At 42.6% G+C, this 23,030-nt stretch overlaps 2 protein-coding genes across 5 annotated transcripts; one reads left to right on the top strand and one right to left on the bottom strand.

Moving 5' to 3' along the window:
- The first annotated feature begins 217 nt into the window (after positions 1–217).
- On the top strand, positions 218–6,726 carry LOC5521131 (INO80 complex subunit D-B). 4 transcript variants are annotated; one of them, XM_001640880.3, is made up of 8 exons: positions 218–422; positions 1,106–1,364; positions 1,560–1,873; positions 2,982–3,093; positions 3,627–3,851; positions 4,016–4,116; positions 4,242–4,375; positions 4,814–6,726. In XM_001640880.3, exons 2-8 carry the CDS (start codon positions 1,147–1,149, stop codon positions 6,104–6,106), a joined length of 2,397 nt encoding a protein of 798 aa, XP_001640930.3. In that variant the 5' UTR covers positions 218–422; positions 1,106–1,146; the 3' UTR covers positions 6,107–6,726. The 4 variants fall into 4 exon arrangements, with proteins under 4 accessions (XP_001640930.3, XP_032222147.2, XP_032222146.2 ...); XM_032366256.2 differs by lacking the exon at positions 218–422 and adding an exon at positions 440–807; XM_032366255.2 differs by lacking the exon at positions 218–422 and adding an exon at positions 816–937.
- Positions 6,727–9,308: 2,582 nt separating this feature from the next.
- LOC5521247 (trichohyalin-like) lies at positions 9,309–22,368 on the bottom strand. The gene is made up of 16 exons (XM_032366558.2): positions 22,298–22,368; positions 21,976–22,130; positions 21,133–21,851; positions 18,230–18,599; positions 17,750–17,895; positions 17,097–17,270; positions 15,721–16,699; positions 15,152–15,294; positions 14,726–14,920; positions 13,652–13,855; positions 12,232–12,369; positions 11,624–11,812; positions 11,120–11,196; positions 10,475–10,712; positions 10,025–10,110; positions 9,309–9,597 (listed from the first exon to the last, which is right to left on the bottom strand). The coding sequence occupies exons 2-16, from the start codon at positions 22,091–22,093 to the stop codon at positions 9,387–9,389; spliced, it is 3,987 nt and encodes a 1,328-aa protein (XP_032222449.2). The 5' UTR covers positions 22,094–22,130; positions 22,298–22,368; the 3' UTR covers positions 9,309–9,386.
- Positions 22,369–23,030: the final 662 nt, after the last annotated feature.

Genomic DNA, 23,030 nt, shown 5'->3' with positions numbered 1-23,030 from the left:
TTCAAACTAAGAGCAGTCCGGGAAGGGGATTTTTTTTTTCTTTCCTGAGTATTCATTAGTTTTCTTTTTTTCTTTTTTTTTTTTTTTTTTTTTTTTTTTTTTTTTTTTTACGGCCTTACAAACGTTGCCTCCATCCTCCGAGATTCTATACTAAAAAGAAACCCTGCTGGCGCGCACGTAGCTTTTTTCCCCCGCTAATTGCGTTTCCAAGGCTGTCAATCATATGAGCGTCCACCAATTAAAACTCCGCCCATTAAATATCTCGTTTGTTGATTGGCCAGATCGTGGAACTCTGTTGTCGCATCACAAGATGGCGTCTTTGCGTTGTTCTGACGCTCATGGCCCGCCCCAAACCGATCGCCCTGAAAGCCTTCATGATGGAGAGGGGTTGCCTTGATTATAGAATTTTACCGCCGTCGAGGGTTAGTTCTGCAATATCAGTAATTTAGATTGTGCAAGACTTTGTATAAAATCGGGCGTGAGTAATGTTAAGGATGCCTTTCTATTTTCTGCTCGAATAAAAGTTGTTGTGTTGTGTGTGAGTTCGAGCAAGTGTCATTCAATACGATTTGGCGTTCCAAAAAAGGCCGCTTAGAGGGTGTGTGAATCTCGCATTCGCTCCAGAGTGGTCACATCGCCAACGTATGCTCTGATGGCGAACCTGCTGGCGTTCCCGAAGTAAACGAAGCGATTCTCGATCGAAAGACAGTGTCTAGGCGTTCTCGAACATAGGTTGCTCCTTTATGGAAGATATACGACTAAATTCTAGCCTTTCAGAACCGAATTACTCGAGAAGTTTGCAATCAAGTACGTACAGTATTGTTTGTGTTAACTATTGGCACGGAAAATCGTATGCATATTTTAGCGGAGCGTTCATCTTTCGTGTTTGTTGTGCAGGTTTTTGTTGAGGTACTTCGTCCAAAAACAAGAGTTTATGGTGTGGAAATGTGTTATGTCTGTTTAAAGTATCTTTTGCTGTTGAGTTTGGATTGAAAATATACGCTAATTAATTTTATGCTCTGAATTTCTTTGTTTTTCCTCAGACTATCTGTTGTGTAAGTAGAGCTTTTGAGAAAGTTCTAAGGAAATTTTCTTTCTTTCGTAGCCGATGTCGAAAAGAAGAAATCAACAGGGCTTAACTGCGTTATGTTTGAGGGAAAGAATATTCATTCGTCGCCGATTGATGGCAAACTCTTGTGTAGCTACAGCGAAAAACTCTGCAAGCAGCGTCGACTGAATGGCTACGCATTCTGTATCCGTCATGTATTAGAAGACAAAAACGCTCCATTCAAACAATGCCAGTACGTGGCAAAATACAACGGGCAGCAGTGCACGAATCCTATTCCCTTTGCCGAAGATAGGATGTAAGTTTATCGTCGAATAATGTCTGTAATATTGGTTATTAATCGTAGAAATTGACATGGTTTACTAGTCAATACTCCCGCCAAACATGGCTGACTTTGCTAGATATCTTCGTATTTCCTCTTGTCTTGTGATCTACGTATCCTGTGTCTATCTGTTCGTATTTTGATGGTGAAGCTGTTTTGATTTCTCTCTAGATATTGTAATAGTCATTTACAAGTTCTAGGCCTCGTCCCTAAAAAGAGTAGGAAAAAGAAAGCGAGCGAAAGCATCGAAAGCGACGTAGATTCAGTGTCGAACGCTACAGTCGAATCACGGATCAAAGCAGATGTTCCTCCGCATCTGATCGCAGAAAAAATGGCTTTCTTATCCCCGCCCGTATTCCCTCATCGACAGAAGAAAATCAAGTCCCGTATTAATAAAAAACAACCCGAAATTCTTGTCACAAACAAGCAAAAGGCTCACAATAAGCGACCACACGGAAACAACCAGGATTTATTCAGTTTTTATGGTAAGTTTGGTACAAATAAGATTCTTTATTTTACATAAACACGGTTTCGATTAGAGGATCTAAATACTCTCAATCTTTGGAAATTTTAACGAAATACCTAATGGCGCACGATGTAGCGTAGAACACAAAAAAACGATATCTATGTTCAACCTCTATTTTGCTCCAATATTGTTATAAACATATTTATATCAGTTAGGTTTGAGGCAATTATATTTATAATTATATTTATAGATGAAAATAATAAAGCCGTATCTTGTGAAATATTAAGAGAGAGAAACATAAATTTTGTGAAATATTCACATTTGACCACCAGTTTATTTTATACCACCTAAATAACCTGCATCTATTTGTTAGTTTGTTGACTGTGAAACGTGGCATTCTTCTCGTAGTCAATGACTGAATCGTTGGTAGCATGCAAAATTCTTCTTTTCAAAAAAAATTGTTCGTATTTTAGAGCTGTTGATATGACAGCATGACCCTTGTTCTCGGTTTCACATGCATTTCAGCATGTACAGAATTGTAGACAGTTATCCTATCTAAGTACCAACGTAGAGCTGTATTCATTTAGTACCTACATAACTTTTGAATATACAGTGTGATAGACTCTGTTGGGACCAAAAGGGGCCATCACATAGAGAGTTCTTTTGGTTGCTAGTTTGCTTTTCAGAGTTTGATTGTATAAATTTAAGACATTTCTTTAATAAAAGTGCCCCCAATGAGGAGGTTGAGCATGCAACAGTCCTTTATATGTAGGTTTCCAACATCTAGGACAACGCAATTGAAGTTTTCGTGCGTGGCGATCAATAATAATTTAATTGCAATGGAATAAGCAAAACATAATCAGAGACAGATAAAAATAAACTAAGAACATTAATTCTACAGCAGCGAATAGTGGAGTTTACAGTGCAAACGTCTGCATCCTCAATTGACCATGAAACTTGGAGTTTTCACGCCATGGTTTTACTGAAAACGGCTAAAATGTATCAGACAGAACGCATTTTCATGTGCTGCAATTGAATTCTGGATAAAATCCCATTGTTTTCTTATATCAGCACCGCATTGCCATAGTTGTTGCTTAAGGTCCCTAATAGCTGTTGTTTGTAAACAGGAATTGATAGTGACAGCAGTGATAACAGTGACAGTGAGCAGTTACCATGGCAGCAAGTCTGGTTGTCGTCAGATAGTGACCAAGAACTAGAGTTACCCACCTTACCCGATGGGTGAGTGAAATATTCTTCTCTTGACTTGTGACCTCCCCTTTCTTTGTTTGTCTTATTATGACTCCTAAAGCATTTGTTTGGTTTGACAGTGGCAGGGATATAGATTTTATTATTTCACTGATTGTTATTAAACTGAGGCTATAAAGTTTCTATGGTGCAAGGCAAAAGGTAATGTTTTTAAAGCTGGTTTGATATTTTTCATACCTCCTGATTGGCCGAGCAGGAAGTTCCAAAGCCATATCTGGCACCTAAAAGCATTTGATTTGTTCTTGTGACAATAACATGTTTCACCATGAAAATTTATTGATAAAACTATAGCCCTGCCATGCTCAATGTAAAATGCAGTAAGATATATATGGGAAACAAAGGTGGCCCAGATGCATTAGGATTTTAAGTGTGAAGTTCTAAGAACATGGTTTATATTGCATAAATTTATACTGCATAAGTGCTAACACTAATTTTTTTTTAAAAGCCAATCCATTTAACAATTATAGTGACAAACTTGACTCATATATACTTTTTTTTATCAAAAGTAAACCAAAATTCACAGGAGCATCAAATTCAGACACCAGAACGGGGAAGATTTCTCGGCTTAGTGCAAGGCTACGGCGCGAACTCCACCAGCTGAGGAGAACTCTTCGAGCACACCGTTACAGACAACCACACTTTATTACTACAGCAAATGCACTGCTAAAAGCTGCACAAACCAACACCTCAGCATGTGTGGACTCCATACTAGCAACTTCTCGTCCAAATAGGTAAACAAGATTATGCTGAGAGACCTCAGTCGTTTGTGTACACTCAAGTCCTTAGCCTAACATTTCTCTGTACAGACCTAATGCTCAGTGAATAAGTTGTTACTTATAGAACTTGACAGTTCATAGTTTACTGACAGTACTTTGGGTATTCTGTGTATTTTCAGATCAGCTCCTATGCCATTCAAAGTGAAGATGTGTGCATTCACATCTGCAGAGAACTTGTGCAAGGAGAAAGCACTTCCATACACAAAGTACTGCAAAGATCGTATCCTTAACCAATAATAGTCTGAGATTATCTGACAAGTGAGAATAATACAGGAAGCATGAGTCTAAGGAAAAAGGCATAGAAATCGGAATGTTGTTGATTTACTATTCCTTAGCTTTGAAAAGATGTGACTTGTGACCCAAACCAAGTGCTATATGAGCAGTGCACTGCTCGATTCCCTGATGGACTGCATTGCTCTGTTCCTGTACTGGATCTCGTCCATGAGCGTGCACTTTGTGGCGAGCATGCTCGTAAGAAGGTAGGCCAGTCATGCATATTTGTGGATACAGTGGAATCTTGACATAACAATATGGCAAAAAATATTCATTGTTATGTTGGGAAAATTTTTGTTCAGTTGGTTTTACCAGAAACCAATATCGCATATCAATATCTTACTAAAAACCTTTTTGACTCACAGTAAAATTTACATTTGTAGCTGGTGTGTGTTTGTTTTGCAGCAAACTTCTCTCAATGTCAGGAGTAAACAAGTTCATTTTTAGTATGATTTTGGTTAGCAAGGAGTACTTAAATCCAATGATAAGGCCTTCCTGTCACCTTTTATAGATAATTATAACAGCGAACATCACATTTGGAATTGTAATATGGTGACCATGTAATGACCATTTGTTTTTACAGAAGTCCTCCATCTTATCATTTTATAGTAATCACTCAGGAAGCCCTTTGTTTTTCTTTTAAGGCAAAGTTTCAAGAGGCACAAGAAGCTGCAGCGGCTGCTGCAACAACATTGACAACAACAAAACAAGCCAAACAGGCAAAGCCACAGCGGAAACCCCTGCCAAAAACACAAGCAAACAAAGCTTCAAGCAAACCGACTAAGGTTACAAGAAAACCCACATCTCGTTCGAACAAAGGGAAGATTAAAAATCTTCTTGAGCCAAGTGCAAACGTCAGCCCCATGTCTGATTCTTTTAGTCAAAGTGACACTTCTGCTGTGTTTTCCCCATCAATAATGGCATCAGACTTTTCACAGGCCAGTGAGACGTCACCAGTTCCAAATCACATGGAGGAAGATCTGCAACAGTTCCAGTCTTCATTGTTTGAGAATCAGCAACAGGACAGTTTACTCTTGAATGATATAGATGAAAATAATCTATCATGTCAGGGGCTCCCTCCTTCTACCAATGGTGTATCACAAGAAGGCTTGTTCCAAGACATTGTCAACAAGAAAAGTGTAAATATATCTAAATGGGAACACATATCTTCTGTTCCAGTATCTGTTGTGACCTCCACAGAGATCCCAGCCAGAACAAATCCCCCACTAAACAGTGAACAAATCGTGTTAAGTAAGAACGCCCTGAAAGGGAAATCATCACCCTTGAACAGCAAGGCTAAAAGCTCTTCTAAAGTTAAAGGAAAAAGGAACTCAAAACCAAAGATTACTCATCCCAACCAAGGGGAGATCCTTGGACTAGCATCTAACTTGGATAGTGAACTAAAGGATGTCAAATCAAGATGGACATTAAGTGAGGACCCAATGTTTTCAACATCCCATTCCATGTTGAGCACCAGTGAACTGAAAACACATGGCAATGGGTTGTCAGGACCATTATCACACTCTATAGAATCTGTACTGTCACCACCTCAGAGATCGTGGCCAGGAATTGCTATTTCTTCAACAAGCAACTCATACACCTCACCTCTCAACTCCCATACCAGCCAATCACGCTTGACATCCCCTCCCTTCTCACCTCCAACAATACCCCAGCACACTTCTTCTGTGTTCACGTTTGACAGACCTGTGCCATATCAACAAACTAGTATGCTCTCGCCCACCCTGAGCCCCGCCAGCCCATCATTCCTACACTCTACATCTCTCAAGCAAAGCATATCATACTCGCAGCGTGACGATTTGGACTCGAATAGGGTGCATGACCCGTTTCTGACTCCTGTAGACCATGAACAGCCATTGCTTGGAACACACTTCCATCAGAACTCAGATACCAGTTTGGGTGATCTCAGGTTAAGATAAAAAGCTGATAAAGAAAGTGTCTAACATATTACTTGGCAGACCAGTGTACCATTGTACTATACATGCAGCTAAAGACAATGTAATCTCTTGGAAGTTGTGCTGTCATTACCAGCTGATAAAGCCAATTTAACCTGAGTGGATTCATACTTTTCAGATGCCTTGTTTTACAAACCTTTAAAAATAAAATGAAAATATGTTTCCATGCCTGATAACCAGCTAGTATTAATTATTGTTTAAATTTATCTTGTCTTCCAAAATTGTATTTACACTTTATTTTTACAAGCACATGGGCACATTTTTATATTCCTGTTAATTTTTTAAAATTTGAAAAAAGGTTTAGAAAACAAGGCATTTAATATTTCTGGCCCTGCTATTGATATATATTATTTACTAATTCACACGAATTGATAAAGTATGCCTTTGTATACTGTATTTATTGGCAAGGTGGCACATTTTGACAGCTCATTTGCCTTTTAAAGATTGGGTCTTCCAAAGTTTGCAGTCTTTTATGAAAATTTAAAACAAACTGGCATAGCTATTCAGAAGGTTTATTTTTGAAGTGAATTTTATAGTAAACATAAACCCAAGCATTTGAAATAATAAAATGCTATGATGGTGAAGTCTTGTTAAACAAGTTTGTGGGATAAATGCCACCTCTGGCTAAGGGCGTATGCATAGAATTACTAGAGGGGATCTATAGTTACTTATGTGGGTGCATAGAGTCACTAGGGAGGGGGTGTAGAGTCACTAGGGAGGGTGTATAGAGTCACTAGGGAGGGTGTATAGAGTCACTACAAAAGGTGTATAGAGTCACTAGGGAGGGTGTATAGAGTCACTAGGGAGGGTGTATAGAGTCACTAGGGAGGGTGTGTAGAGTCACTATGGAGGGTGTATAGAGTCACTAGGGAGGGTGTGTAGAGTCACTAGGGAGGGTGTATAGAGTCACTAGGGAGGGTGTGTAGAGTCACTAGGGAGGGTGTATAGAGTCATTAGGGAGGGTGTATAGAGTCACTACAAAAGGTGTATAGAGTCACTAGGGAGGGTGTGTAGAGTCACTAGGGAGAGTGTATAGAGTCATTAGGGAGGGTGTATAGAGTCACTAGTGAGGGTGTATAGAGTCACTAGGGAGGGTGCATAGAGTCACTAGGGAGGGTGTATAGAGTCATTAGGGAGGGTGTATAGAGTCACTAGGGAAGGTGTATAGAGTCACTAGGGAGGTTATATAGAGTCACTAGGGAGGGTGTATAGAGTCATTAGGGAGGGTGTATAGAGTCACTTGGGAGTGTGTATAGAGTCACTAGGGAGGGGGTGTAGAGTCACTAGGGAGGGTGTATAGAGTCACTACAAAAGGTGTATAGAGTCACTAGGGAGGGTGTATAGAGTCACTAGGGAGGGTGTATAGAGTCACAAGGGAGGGTGCATAGAGTCACTAGGGAGGGTGTATAGAGTCATTAGGGAGGGTGTATAGAGTCACTAGGGAGGGTGTATAGAGTCACTAGGGAGGGTGTATAGAGTCATTAGGGAGGGTGTATAGAGTCACTACAAAAGGTGTATAGAGTCACTAGGGAGGGTGTGTAGAGTCACTAGGGAGAGTGTATAGAGTCATTAGGGAGGGTGTATAGAGTCACTAGCGAGGGTGTATAGAGTCACTAGGGAGGGTGTATAGAGTCACTAGCGAGGGTGTATAGAGTCACTAGGGAGGGTGTATAGAGTCACTAGGGAGGTTATATAGAGTCACTAGGGAGGGTGTATAGAGTCATTAGGGAGGGTGTATAGAGTCACTTGGGAGTGTGTATAGAGTCACTAGGGAGGGTGTGTAGAGTCACTAGGGAGTGTGTATAGAGTCACTAGGGAGGGTGTGTAGAGTCACTAGCGAGGGTGTGTAGAGTCACTAGCGAGGGTGTATAGAGTCACTAGGGACGGTGTATAGAGTCACTAGGGAGGGTGTATAGAGTCACTAGGAAGGGTGTGTAGAGTCACTAGGGAGGGTGTATAGAGTCACTAGGGAGTGTGTATAGAGTCACTAGGGAGGGTGTATAGAGTCACTAGGGAGTGTGTATAGAGTCACTAGGGAGGGTGTGTAGAGTCACTAGGGAGTGTGTATAGAGTCACTAGGGAGGGTGTATAGCGTCACTAGGGAGGGTGTATAGAGTCACTAGGGAGTGTGTATAGAGTCACTAGGGAGGGTGTATAGAGTCACTAGCGAGGGTGTGTAGAGTCACTAGGGAGGGTGTATAGAGTCACTAGGGAGGGTGTGTAGAGTCACTAGCGAGGGTGTGTAGAGTCACTAGCGAGGGTGTATAGAGTCACTAGGGAGGGTGTATAGAGTCACTAGGGAGGGTGTATAGAGTCACTAGGGAGTGTATATAGAGTCACTAGGAAGGGTGTATAGAATAACTAGGGAGGGTGTATAGAGTCACTAGGGAGGGTGTATAGAGTCACTAGCGAGGGTGTGTAGAGTCACTAAGGAGGGTGTGTAGAGTCACTAAGGAGGGTGTGTAGAGTCACTAAGGAGGGTGTGTAGAGTCACTAGCGAGTGTGTATAGAGTCACTAGGGAGGGTGTATAGAGTCACTAGGGAGGGTGTATAGAGTCACTAGGGAGGGTGTATAGAGTCACTAGGGAGGGTGTGTAGAGTCACTAGGGAGGGTGTGTAGAGTCACTATGGAGGGTGTATAGAGTCACTAGGGAGGGTGTGTAGAGTCACTAGGGAGTGTGTATAGAGTCACTAGGGAGGGTGTATAGAGTCACTAGGGAGGGTGTGTAGAGTCACAAGGGAGGGTGTGTAGAGTCACTAGGGAGTGTGTATAGAGTCACTAGGGAATGTGTATAGAGTCACTAGGGAGGGTGTGTAGAGTCACTAGGGAGGGTGTATAGAGTCACTAGGGAGGGTGTGTAGAGTCACTAGGGAGTGTGTATAGAGTCACTAGGGAATGTGTATAGAGTCATTATGGAGGGTGTATAGAGTCACTAGGGAGGGTGTATAGAGTCACTAGCGAGGGTGTGTAGAGTCACTAGCGAGGGTGTGTAGAATCATTAGGGAGGGTGTATAGAGTCACTAGCGAGGGTGTGTAGAGTCACTAGGGAGGGTGTATAGAGTCACTAGCGAGGGTGTGTAGAGTCAATTGGGGCGGGGGGCTCTAGGGAAAATCCAAAGTAGATGACATACTGTGAGTACATTGAGGTTAATCACAATCGGTCTGTAGAAGAAAGTCATATTTTTCTTTTTATTCTGCCTACAAATTTTATGTCTATTAGGACATCATTCCTAAGCTTTTTTTTTATGATCCGTTTGTTTCTGCGTTGTAGTCCTCAGATGGGTACATTGTAGCGATTGGTGGAAGCGCGAGTGTCCGCCTGGCGGGTGGCGACCTTCTCGGGAAAGGATCACTTACTGATTTCTTTACAGCGGGATATACACGGGATGTCAATGTCTTTATTTTTGGCATGCTGGCAGAGTCGAGTTGACCTCTACTGATTCTTTTGACAATTCTGAAAAAAAACTTTTCCTCTAAGATCTTGATAAATAGAGGCAGTTATGGCAGTGAGGCAGAGAAAAGATTAATCACCTTAGGCACGTTGTGGTATATAGCGGAACCTCGTGTTTAAGGCATGTTGTCGTATATTGAATATACAGTGTATATAAACCAGGGTTCAGCCTTCAAATCAATGTTTTTATCGAAGAAGGTGAAGCGACGCATTTCTGTTGTAAAGAGCGATAGGTTTTCATTCTGAAATTAATTTAATAATCTGGGATGGGTGAAAGGACAAATGGAAGAAAGGTTATCCGGGACCCCGCGTCACAAAAACGCATTTTATATTTGCTTAGGTGTGCTGTTCTGCTGCTATAACCCGAACAACAGTGACACGCTCTAACAAGGTAACTAAGGGTGCAAACTTTGAGCATTCCCGTACGTACTCTTGTGCTGCTAGACGTGTTTGATTGACGTCGATATCCAGTATCTTGGGCGTTGTCACGTACACGTGCGAACGAGCGGCCAATGCCTGTGGGGCAATCAATCATACATATTTCAATCATATAACCATTATTTGATGAATAAGCCTACAATAATTTTATTCGTTGCAGACTTCTGTAAACGTAAATAATCTTCACACTACATTAAATCTTTCACTTTATCCCTAGCTGTTTTCAATGCAAATGCATGCAGATGAAGATGAAACAATCGACTCGATTAATTTGCATGCATTTGCATTTAATATGGCTCATGGATAATACGGTGTTTGAACTTAGCCTTAGAGACATTTGACGTGCAATAACGTTGTGCGCAAAAATTGCCCGTGTTTTCAATTTCTTTTGCAAATGTCCTTGTTACTGTTTATGATTGTAGCGTTTAACACAAGTGTGTACCTTCATCTTCCATACGGGAACTCTGTTGACCTCCCCGTACCCCGATATGGTCCCAGCTGGCGGAGACTTATCTCGTTCCGCAATAGGAATGCGCGAAGTCATCTGCGCATCCCGAAGCGCGCGCAGTCGCTCTTCGATCCCTGTGTCCTGTACATCAACGCTCATATCAGCGGTTCTCCTGGTTAGGTATTTGGGTTTGCTGAGGAGAATCCCGGCTTCTTCGCTCACACGTGTCAGACTACAGCAATCAGAGAAAAACGTTTGTAAACATTTTTTATGTAGAAAAAAACGTGGAAAAAGCTGTCAGAGGTTATGTGCAAAGGGATAGGATATTTCCAAGTAGGTCACAGCGCATCGCAGCCTTTTACCACTCATAAATGAATACAGAGATAGTTTCACTAGCGCTTTAGAGCTCAAATCCTTCTATCAAAAATGGGTTTTTCAAGTATATAGCCGTAGCAGGCCACGTAAGATTGTGGGAGGGGGGGGGGGCACAGCCACGCACCTACTGGTTATTTCCTGATATTGAGGGGTGGGGCCCGTGCCCCCAGTGCCCCACCCCCCGCTGCGGTCCGTATATTCTATCTAAGCAAAACAAATTTTTAACTCCCAAAAGACAGCGACTGTTTTCCAAATTTTACTTACACTTTTGACAGCTCGATAAGAATGTCTGCTCGACGGCCGACGAACTCTTCCTGGCGCTTTTTCCAAACTTGCTTTTTCTAGTTGACACGGTAAAATTAGTAGCGGAGTCGTGAGATTCATATTCCATTCAAGTTGAGTAGTGATGGCTTATGCTTGGCTGCTGTGAAACTTTGGTCATTCACAGGCGCGTACCCAGGATTGGCTGAGGGGAGGGGGTGCGCAGTGATGGCTATCATATAGAAAAAGCATATTATCTGAAGATAGGGGGGGGGGGGGGCGTGAAAATGTGAAATGAAATGTGAAAATGCGTGAAATGAAAAACAACTAAGACTGGATCATTAATCACGATGTAACTCAGAGTCTATGACAGATCCAAAGGAGTGCTTACCCTTTCATATTCTTGTAACATCTATTAACCTTATTATTCCTTGTCTTTCATCGTCTAACATTTTATGCTAACACAGTTTGTCACACTTCGTAGCCAGTGCTTTTAACTCATCATACCTGCTGTATTCTTCGTTCAAGCATGTATAGGAATTTAGTCGCGCCACTACCGAGATCCTTCTCGGTCTTCATTTGCTTGGCGCGTTTTTCCAGCTCTTGCAGGTGCACGTGATGAACATACCGCTGGACAAGGTCTATAAACCGTCGGCGCGGAAGGTCAATGGCGTCCTTGATGAGAGTGGTCGTCATCTGAAAAGAAATCACTTATGATTCGCCTGTACAGTGGTACACCTATTGCGCGGTCATTCTCGGGCCTTTGTGGAGCAAGTGAACAAGGGTTCACACCCAGGTCAGGTCAACTGGGGATTTTCTAGCGTGTTAAAACCTGACTCTCTACATTGGCGACTCTTAATTTTTCGTAGCCATAACAAGCTAAAAACATTGACACAATAAAGTATTTGTAGAAACATGGGCTAGGGCTTGACCGCTCAAAGGTGCTACTAGCGCATACATGACATGCCATAAAATTTCACTCATGTCGTCAAAGCTTTCTATTTTATTTGCGAATGGGATTGATCAAGTTTTCATCGTTTTCTTATGTCATGTAATGTTTTTGAGATTATAAAATGATAATGTAAAATACCTTAGATCGTTCATCGTTTTCTTACCTCATGTAAAGTTTTTGAGATCTTATTTTTAGTCATGATCTCACTGATTGTCTTGAGATTGTCAAGTTGATCTTCTTTGCTGATAAAAAGCTGTCCGACTCGCCTCGTGCGCCAGGCTGACGCAAGATTGGAGATGACCTGACGATTAACACGAAAAGGGATTAGAATGGTGAGATATGAAAGACAACTGCTTATTTAATAGTCAAATAGAGAAACTTTGTACTATAAAAAATACTGTCTACTATGTCGTACCTTGTCGAACCTTACTATGCTGCACCGTGTCACACCGTGTCGTACCGTGTCGAACCTTACTATGCTGCACCGTGTCACACCGTGTCGTACCGTGTCGAACCTTACTATGCTGCACCGTGCCACAACGTGTCGTACCGTGTCGAACCTTACTATGCTGCACCGTGTCACACTATGTCGTACCGTGTCGAACCTTACTATGCTGCACCGTGTCACACCATGTCGTACCGTGTCGAACCTTACTATGCTGCACCGTGTCACACCGTGTCGTACCGTGTCGAACCTTACTATGCTGCACCGTGTCACAACGTGTCGTACCGTGTCGAACCTTACTATGTCAAAGGTATCATATGGATAAAGCATAGTACTTAAAGATTCCAAAATAAGAAATGACCCACTTCTTGGTGGCCAAGGGGGGGGGGGGGGGGTGCGCGCGCACCCTGCGCACCCCACTGTGTACGCGCCTGCACCATGAGGTACTATTTCACATCGTGTCGTGCTGTGTCGTACTATGTCGCAACGTGTCGTATCGTGTCGTACTATAGGCCGTACCGTGCAGTACTATGTCGCAACATGCCGTATCTTGTCGTACTATACCGCACCGTGTCACACTGTTTCGTACTATATGCCGCACCGTGTTGTACTATGTCGTAACGTGTCGTATAGTGTCGTACTATACCGCACCGTGTCACACTGTTCCGTTCTATATGCCGCACCGTGTTGTACTATGTCGTAACGTGTCGTATCGTGTCGTACTATACCGCACCGTGTCACACTGTTCAGTTCTATATGCCGCACCGTGTCGTACTATGTCGTATTGTGTCGTTCTATACCGCACCGTGTCACACCGTGAAGTACTATGCCGCACCGTGTCGTGCTATGTCGCAACGTGTCGTATCATGTCGTGACGTGTTGTGGCCGTGTCGTGTCGTACCTTGTAAAAGTGAGACTTTCGTAGTTTTGAGCTTACTCGCTCAACGAAGCACCCCAGTTTTAAGAGTTTTTTAAAACCCATTTAAAAAGGTAGTCATTTAGCCAAACAGGATAGAACAAGTCTAATAATAATCAACTAAGATCCGCAAAACCTCGATTTCACGCTCAGATTTAACAGTTTCTTCATTAATGGGAGCGATCAGCGATCAATTACAAACTTCCGTGATTTTTTTCTTACCTTTTTCTGCTCTTCTAGCATCCTCTGCATGCCTTTCTCTCTGCGCATGTATTTGTGAATCAGCGCTTCTTTACGGTTAAGCTCTTCGTCTTTTTCTCGATCTGGCTTTTCCGCTTTCTTTGCCTCGATTACCTCTTTTCTGAGGGCGATATACTCGTTGAGAAGCTGCTTGTACCGCTCCTCGAGCTGTTCTTTTTTCTCTCCCTGTAAATGCATTTAATTTAATATCTATATAGGGTTGCATTATAACCTGTGTAGTTTTCTAACTAATGGCTCTCCCTAGCTTGTATGTTAACCTTCAATGTATATATGCATACTTTCTAAGTATACCCCAGGTATGCCCCTGACCCTACCCCTCCACGGTACCCAATCGTCTGAATGCCAATAATATATGCACCCCCTACCCCAGGCATGCCCCTGGCCCTACCCCTCCACGGTACACAATCGTCTGAATGCCAATAATATATGCACCCCCTACCCCAGGCATGCCCCTGGCCCTACCCCTCCACGGTACCCAATCGTCTGAATGCCAATAATATATGCACCCCCTACCCCAGGCATGCCCCTGGCCCTACCCCTTCACGGTACCCAATCGTCTGAATGCCAATAATATATGCACCCCCTACTCCAGCATGCCCCTGACCCTACCCCTCCACGGTACACAATCGTCTGAATGCCACGAATATATGCACTCCCTACTCCAGGCATGCCCCTGACCCTACCCCTCCACGGTACACAATCGTCTGAATGCCATGAATATATGCACCCCCTACTCCAGGCATGCCCCTGACCCTACCCCTCCACGGTACACAATCGTCTGAATGCCATGAATATATGCACCCCCTACCCCAGGCATGCCCCTGACCCTACCCCTCCACGGTACACAATCGTCTGAATGCCATGAATATATGCACCCCCTACTCCAGGCATGCCCCTGGCCCTACCCCTCCACGGTACCCAATCGTCTGAATGCCATGAATATATGCACCCCCTACTCCAGGTATGCCCCTGACCCTACCCCTCTACGGTAAAGAACCCTCTGAATACCATGAATGTATAATCAGTCCAGCGTACCTCTCTAAGCCTGAATCTCATAAATTCTTGCTCTTGTTCTATAATCCCTTCCCGAGCAGCCTTGAGCTTGCCCGCCTGCATCGAAGTAATGTCCTTGACTTTTCGCAATGATTCCATCTGATTATCCAGTTCTTTCTTCACCAATTCTCTCGAGATAGACGTATCCTTGATCTCTAGTCGTTTGCTCATCAGTGCCTGTGATGAAATAGGGAGCGGATACAGCTGGGTACTTATTCGCCCGATGTAAGGGAATCCAGGATCGATGAAATAATCAAAGGCATTGGGATCCGGAATATGAACATCCTTGGAACCTTTACATAACATGGGGTGAATTGGAGATTGCTGAAAAGCTGGCAGCTATTACTATACAAAGAATCAGGGGAAATTGGGCGTAGCTACCCCTTTTGGGCTGCAAGAGGGTTGTACCTTCGATAACTGTAGCTCTATGGACACCAGTAGCTCGTTGGACAGGATCGCCATCCTTGCCAGCATTTGACGTGTTTCACCGGGTGTGTCGTCCAGCGGTAGAGGCGGGAGTTTACGCAGCGCATGCGCCTCTGCCAAAATGTCTAAAGAAGATGTTACAAAGTAGCCTGAATGGTGGATAAAGGATTTGTTTTGGAAGACAATATGAAGTCGTCCATAGCCCTCGTAGCTGAACCCACCTAAAATTTCACGTGTCATATTACAGGAAGAATTATTATCATATTTACTGCCCCCGTGTCTGTGACCTAGTCTAAAGCCCCACCATTGATGGGTAAGTAATGATGGCTGGCAATGCTTGCACTACTTGTGTAACCTGATGCGAAACAGGCTCTCGAAAAGCGCTCCAAAAACCTCCCAGAAAAGCCGTTCCATCGGACGTAGCGCTCGGCTTCTGCTCGCTATCACCTCCGTTTCTACGCGCAACAAAGTTCGACTATTCCAGCTCGGCTTTTTTGTCTTTCAGGCATCTAGCGTCTGTTGAACGTACAGCTACTGCTATTTTAACTTACTCTCCCTGTCGAGTAGACTGGCTGCGCATTCTTTGAATCGATTGATTGCCCGAAGAAGAAGCAAAGATTCCTTGTGAATATTGGTAATGTCTTTCTTGTGTTCCTGATCTCGGCGCCGCACATCTGCCTGGTGTCGCTGGCTTTCTTTAGCTAGGTGATCTTTCAAACCTTGTATCTCGGACTCATATTGCTGTTTGATCTTAGCTATCATTTGGCGAGCAGTGGGCGGCTCAGCGAGACCTACAGTAGATCTCCGTCGGTCCTTGCTCGTTGGGCTTACCGCCGGTGTTGTTGGCAAATACATCAATTTGTCCTCTAACTTTTCGATCTCCTCTGCATACTGGTTGATTCTCTCTTCTTGGTACTGAATCATCTCATCGTTACACTCGATCTCGCCTTTTAGCTTTTTATTTTCTCGTTCCAAGTCTTTAATGTTGTCCTTCAGCTCTTCGAGTTCGATCTCTTGATTTCGCTTCAAGTTTTCAATTGCTATATCTAAATCCGCCTTTTCTTGCTCAATTTTCACCTTTTCGTCTTTGGAGTTTTCGAGCTCTTTCTCCATTTCCGATAACTTTTCCTGTTCTATCAACAACGCCTTTTCTGTGTTTTCATAATCAGTCGCAAGCTTCTGGTAGACTTCACTCCTTTCGATGTCTTTCACACTTTCTTGAGGTTTGTCGCTTTTATCCACAGGTTTAGCCTCTTCAACTTTGATCTCCTTCTTCTCCTGTATTTCTGCTTCTGATTTTTTCGAAGTCCCAGACGTTGTTGACTTTTCTTTTCCTTTCCTTTTTTTGACCTCCTTTTTCTTCTCTTTGTTTCTTGCGTGTTTGGGCTTCTCCTCAAAGCTTTCTGGCGTGCTTGCTGTTGAGGGGGACGAATCTTCACTGCTAGATTCACGAAATAGTCCATAACTCTCCTTACGTTTGTAATCCTCTACGACTTTATTCAAATCCGCTATTACTACGTCTTTGCGTTTCTAAAACCAGGAGTAAGTAGTAATTAGCTCAAATTCGATCGGTTTTGCATGTGTTTAAGTTGTTTAAAAAAACATCACTTTCAAATTTGTATCCATATCGGATCCATCACCCGATCAGTAAAATCAAACAATGTAACCCCTCTCTAAGACATCCTCTTTTCCAAGTTTCGAAGGGCTAGGAAAAAAGGTACCATGCGCCGGCTTGGTATGCAGTGTTTAAAAGGACAGGACCTCGGTTTAATGTCCCTCAACCCTTATAATGTACTTCCCCCTCCCATATCACCCTTTTTATTCACCCTGCTCTCCTTCGCTTTCCTTATTACCCTGCCTCTTCCTCATTCCAATGCACCCATCTCTAAATATGTGTTGTTTCTTGCGCTCTTATGCAATAACTTACCAGTTGGACTTTGAGATCATCTAGTTGGTGCTCTAGTTTCTCGTACTGAACTTGCATCTTTTTCTTTGTTTTACGGAGCTCGTCATTTTGTTTTTTTATCTTTGTGATCTCCCCGCCCATATCGATCACTTCCTTGTCCAGCTGGTTTATCTTATTCGCACGCGATGTCATCACCTGAATAAATACAAATATGTTAACATGTCACACGACGCCAGATCGTAGACAGGATTTGCTTGGGGTGGGTTCACGGGTCATAGATTTCTTATTGAAAAGCTCTTAGCATGGAAAGCGCCCAATTAAAGAAACTCTCTTTTATGGAAGGGAAGTACCTTGGATGGGTTCACGGGTCATAGATTTCTTATGATAAAGCTCTTAGCTTGGAGAGCGCCCAATTAAAGAAACGCTCTTTTGTGGAAGGGAAGTGCTTTGGATGGGTACGGGTCATAAATTTCTTATGGAAAAGCTCTTAGCTTGGAGATCGCCCAATTAACCGCTCTTTGGCGGTTGAGGAGGAGTGGGCTCCAGGCTCGTACCCAGGGTTGCCCGAGGGGTGGTGCCAATGTACTGTCTACGCTATGGGTATTTTCAAATACCCTTAGTTTATTTAGTTTATCAAGATTAGGATCTTTGTAAGAAATGTTTGAAGGCATCACCTTGCGAATGAACTGGAATTGCTGGAGGCCGTTGTTGAGGGAGATTCGAGTTCTTCGAGCAGGAGTGGATTTCGCTGCTTCGTCCATAATCTTCACCAGTAAGCTGCAGGCGACGTTAAAATTGTTCGGGATCGACAACTCGCTGTCTGATTAAAAGAACATGATTTATGGTTTCAGACATGGTTTAATATTGCTCTTACTCAACTAAGAAAACCGTTCATTTTTTCATATCCCATAAGCATACTGCTCAGGGTCCAACGAGTATTATGGGGGTCCTGTGTAATTTGAGAGCGCGAGAGGCTGAGGCAGGTTGAGGTAAAATATGCCACCAAAGCCCCTTAAACTGTCCACTTGATAGCTGTTTCAAAGAGCTTACCGTCAAAGATCTTGACTGTGGCTTTCGGCTTAGGCAGGTTGAGGTAAAATATGCCACCAAAGCCCCTTAAACTGTCCACTTGATAGCTGTTTCAAAGAGCTTACCGTCAAATATCTTGACTGTGGCTTTCGGCTTTGGTGGTGGAGGTAACCCGGGTTTCGTGGAATTCACCGAAGTCTCTTTTTCTTCTTCCTTTTCATCCTCGGCATCACCAATCCCTAACGAGTCAGCGATACGCTTCAGTTTGGTTAATGTCTCCTTAAACGTTTCCACAGCGCCTCCTATAGCGAGAGGGAGCTCCTCTCTTAAGAGCCCAGGGCTGTAGCGTTCCTCCATCTGCGAGAGCGAGCGTGGAGGCTCCTCATCAGCGGCCGCCTCTATCCAGGACTTCATCTGCAACATGATATCCTCACGTTCCATGCAGTGCTCTATGTAGCCTGCGATGGCATCCGACGTGCGTCTCCGTCTTGCAGCCTTTAACAAATAAATGCATGTAAGTGGTAAGTTAACGGTAAAGTGGTCTATGTATATATTTCCTTTTGCAATTTGTGAGATATCCCTTCCACAATGAGGTAAAATATCGTATAATACTCATTCCTGGAAATATTAAAAAAAAAGAAAATGCTGCGCAGGAAGCGAATGACATACATGACACGCGAATAAAATACACGCAACGCGCGGGACATACACTTCAGTTTCAGTTTCAGTTTACTGTTTTGTCACTTAATACATTTTTTTAAATAAAGATAAAAATATAATAATTTACATAGTGTGACAAGGAGGAGCGTAAGAATCCGCAAGGCTTATACGAGACGGACCTCCTAAATCTTAACAGAAAATACATATTTGATAGTTCGGACAGTCAGATTAATTATATAAATATTTGTTAGGAGAGCTTTCATATATTTTTTCATACTTATATAAAAAACACACACACACACAAACACAAATCGAGAAAGAAAAAAAATTAAGAGTTAATAAGAGAAGTCCAAAAAGAGTTAAGCGTTTTGGCAGACTGAATATCAGAAGACAATGAGTTGAAATATCTTAACGCAAACTTATGTATATTTGTTCTAAACTTTGAAATATGGAACAAGTTAGAGCTTCTCGTGTAATAATCGTGAATTTGAGAGTTCAATTGAAATATCCTGTTAAATGTTTGGGGAAGTAACCTATTTTTAAATTGATACATTAACTTACCTATTTGAAATAAAAATAAATAATTGAATTTCAATATGTTTAGATTCCTATATATCGGATCAGTGTGTGCATCATAGGATGCTCCAACAATTACACGTATTGCTCGTTTTTGGAGCATAAGAATACGATTTAAATTAGATGGATAAGTGGATCCCCAAACACTAACGCAGTATTGCAAGTATGGATATAACAAAGAATAATACAACGTCAATAGTGATTGCTTTGAAAGGCAAAAACTTGCTTTATACATAATTCCTACAGCTTTTGAAACCTTACGCGCGACATTGGTAATATGTGGTAACCATGTCAAGTGTTCGTCAAGAATAACACCTAAAAATACTGTTTCTTTGACTCGCTTTATATTCTGATCACCTAAGGTGACCTTTATATCAAGGTTTTGCCTTTTCTGCCGTGGCCTAAAGATAATATAGTTTGATTTTTTTATATTTATAGATAACTTGTTTGCACAAAACCAATCTGTTAATTTGTTAATTGTTCATTATTGATTGTGAGACATAATGAGTCTAAGTTTTTATGGGAGAAAAATATACTTGTATCATCAGCAAATAAAAGTATGTCTAAGGCGGTTGAAACGCTACATATATCATTGATATAAATCAGAAAGAGAAGCGGCCCGAGCACGCTGCCTTGTGGGACACCGCACTTCACTAATTTACGACAAGAAGAAACGCCATTAAAATTTACAAACTGCTCTCTATCTGAAAGATAACTTTCAAACCATTTGAGAGGAGTTCCACGTATTCCATAGTTATGCAATTTCGCTAGTAAAATGCCATGATTGACCGTGTCAAACGCCTTTGACAGATCAATAAAAACGCCTAGAGTATATTATTTTTATAATCGATAGCACTAGATAGAGTATCGTATAAATGAAGAAGTGCAAGAGCTGTCGAATGGTTCTTTCTAAAATCATATTGGTTATTTGATAGAATATCATATTTAATCAGGAAATTATATAACCGTTTATATACAACTTTCTCGAAAAAATTCGAAAAAACTAGTAAGACGGACACAGGTCTATAGTTTGCATAAAAAGCCTGATCACCAGCCTTAAACAGTTCACACGCAAGACATACTCATAATACGCATGACATACACGCCACGCGAATAACATACACGTCACGCGAATGACATACACGCCACGCGAATAACATACACGTCACGCTAATAACATACACGTCACGCAAGTAACATACACGTCATGCTTATGACATACACGAGACGCGAGACATACACGTCACAAGCAAGACATACACGTCACAAGCAAGACATACACGTCACAAGCAAGACATACACGTCACGCGAATGACATACACGTCACGCGAATGACATACAGGTCACGCAAGTAACATACACGTCATGCTTATGACATACACGAGACGCGAGACATACACGTCACAAGCAAGACATACACGTCACAAGCAAGACATACACGTCACGCGAATGACATACACGTCACGCGCAACACATACAGGTCACGCGTGTCACGCCGCACTTTAGTTGTCAGCATGAGCGTGCAATAATAGACAAATGCAGGGTCGCAAACTGCGAAATATTAGTTAATATATTCAATTCTTTAAGTAAAAGAACTCGGTGCTTTTATCTCAAGCGTTCGCAATGCTGTCTTTGTGCATTTTGTGCCGCAAGTGCCATATCCACCTAGATATGTGGAAGTGACGGTTTCATTTTATACAAGGCTTTAATGCGCTGAAGCTGAAAAATTTAGGATGTCAACGCGGCTGTGAAAGAGAAATCACTGTTAGCTCGTCTGGCCACTATAACGTACCTTTCTCATGAGGGTAGGTGACAAGGCTGGTGGTTTCTGCTGCACGCCTGGAGGCGTCGAAAAGTAGGGCAGCTCCCCTGGTTTGTCTAACGCTTCCGCCGCGTCACTTGACATCTCCTCGTCTTCAGGGTAACTACTGCCCGTCTCGTACTCGCCCGAACTGCTCCACGACTCACTACTCATGGGATCAGCGGATAAGGTCGGCAGCTGCTCTGTCGAGGATGTCATGAGGTGTCCTGATCGAGGTTTAGTTACCAGTTCCTCGCCGCCTTCAAATTGTGCAATGGTCTCACCTTGTTTTTGCTCTGCTTGTTTTTCTTCGCTAGAAATCTCTGTAGGAATTCTATCCGGTGTCAGGGCAACGTCGGAAGAAGGTACAGTTTCGTCCTTGTCTTTGTTTCTTTTTCTTCTACGTTTTCTCTTTTTCGTTTGCTTTTTGGTTGGTTCAGGGGTCTCAGAAACAGCTAGCTCTTTCTCTGCAGTCTTGAGTTCTAATAATGTGAATTTGACACGCTGAAGAATGGCTGATAACTCTTCCATGGTTTCCTCCCGAGCACGTTTTACTTGGGCTTTCTGTACATCTCTGAGCGCCTCCTGTCCAGCCATGGCAGGGAATAAATCCACATCGTAGTCGCCCATTAAACCAAACGGAAAAATCTGCATCCGCCCTAAATCCCTCAGACCTATTCCCGCGCTCTGCCCCGCTGTTGGTGTATTTGCTGGAAAGTATGCAAAGTTACCAGAATGTTGAAATCTGTATTTCTTTATACTGGTAAACTCCAAAGCAACACCAACAAACTCTGGCTATTGTATAATTTTCAGTAACGATCAGTTGTGACTTACCATTTAAATCCGATGACAATGCTAGGGGTGTTTCGCGTATAGCCTGTACGAACGCAGCGGGATACCGTTCAGAGAGAGACTCGCGTGATTCGTGTCCATCCTCTTCGCTAATCTCCATCACGCGTGTACCGCGTGAAAGATATTTGTGTTTACACCTACAGCGAAAAGATACATTTTTGTCATATATAAAACATTTAACAAAAGTTCTAAAAGGATGAATCCGAAGCATTGTTGTTGCATCGAGAATAAAAACAAAAATAATGGTAGAAATAGCCATAGAAATATTTGTCAAACTGTAAACATATTTCCATAATAAACTTACGGGAAACCAGAAAGAAATTCCCTCGAAAGTCTGGAGTGATGATTAACTTTTGATTATTGACGTCAGGCGCGTGCAAGACACAGGGAGCCCGTACGCGCGCACTTGTGGCGCAGGCTGCCCATTTGACGTAAAAAATTATTTCATATTACGACAAGACACGGGAAACCCACATAACGCCAAAAATATTCTGCTCGGCCAAAAGTCCAGTTTCGGTTCGCAATAGACGTGCTATTTTTAAACAAAACTATAAAGCGTAAGCGAATTAGATAGTCAAACTTTTTTGTAGCCAAATCCAAAAATAAACGTTCCGTGGAGATACTGCAATGGCATAAAAAATCCTTCCCCTTATTGATCTTTCGGGGGTTGTCAGATCTTTATCAGAAAACTCACGCCCTCTCCCTCCCCCCCCCCCCCGGAAACTCTTTCGGATTTCGCACCCCTCCCCCCCCCAAAAAAAAATCCTGGATACGGGCCTGCGTTCTTTCTAGAAATGTGACTCCCAAAGGTAGGAAGAAGCTAGCCACTATTCCCTTTGATCATTCCGTGATCTACGTGCACTTTTCCTCGAAAAACCGTTTGGTTTCTAGCAGGTTTTGAAGCTCTTGCATCGCCGCCATTTTGTTTGAAGGAAAACAGCGCGCTTTGCATATTTACTATGGAAACGGGTAGCCATTTAGTGGCAAATGACGACAATTCAGCGGATAGTTATCCAGCGTCTAATCCATTCTTTGTG

Source organism: Nematostella vectensis, chromosome 2, assembly GCF_932526225.1.
Source record: "Nematostella vectensis chromosome 2, jaNemVect1.1, whole genome shotgun sequence".
Lineage (NCBI taxonomy): Eukaryota > Metazoa > Cnidaria > Anthozoa > Actiniaria > Edwardsiidae > Nematostella > Nematostella vectensis.
The sequence above is the reverse complement of the archived record's forward strand: the minus strand, read 5'-3'. Positions and strand labels throughout refer to the sequence as shown.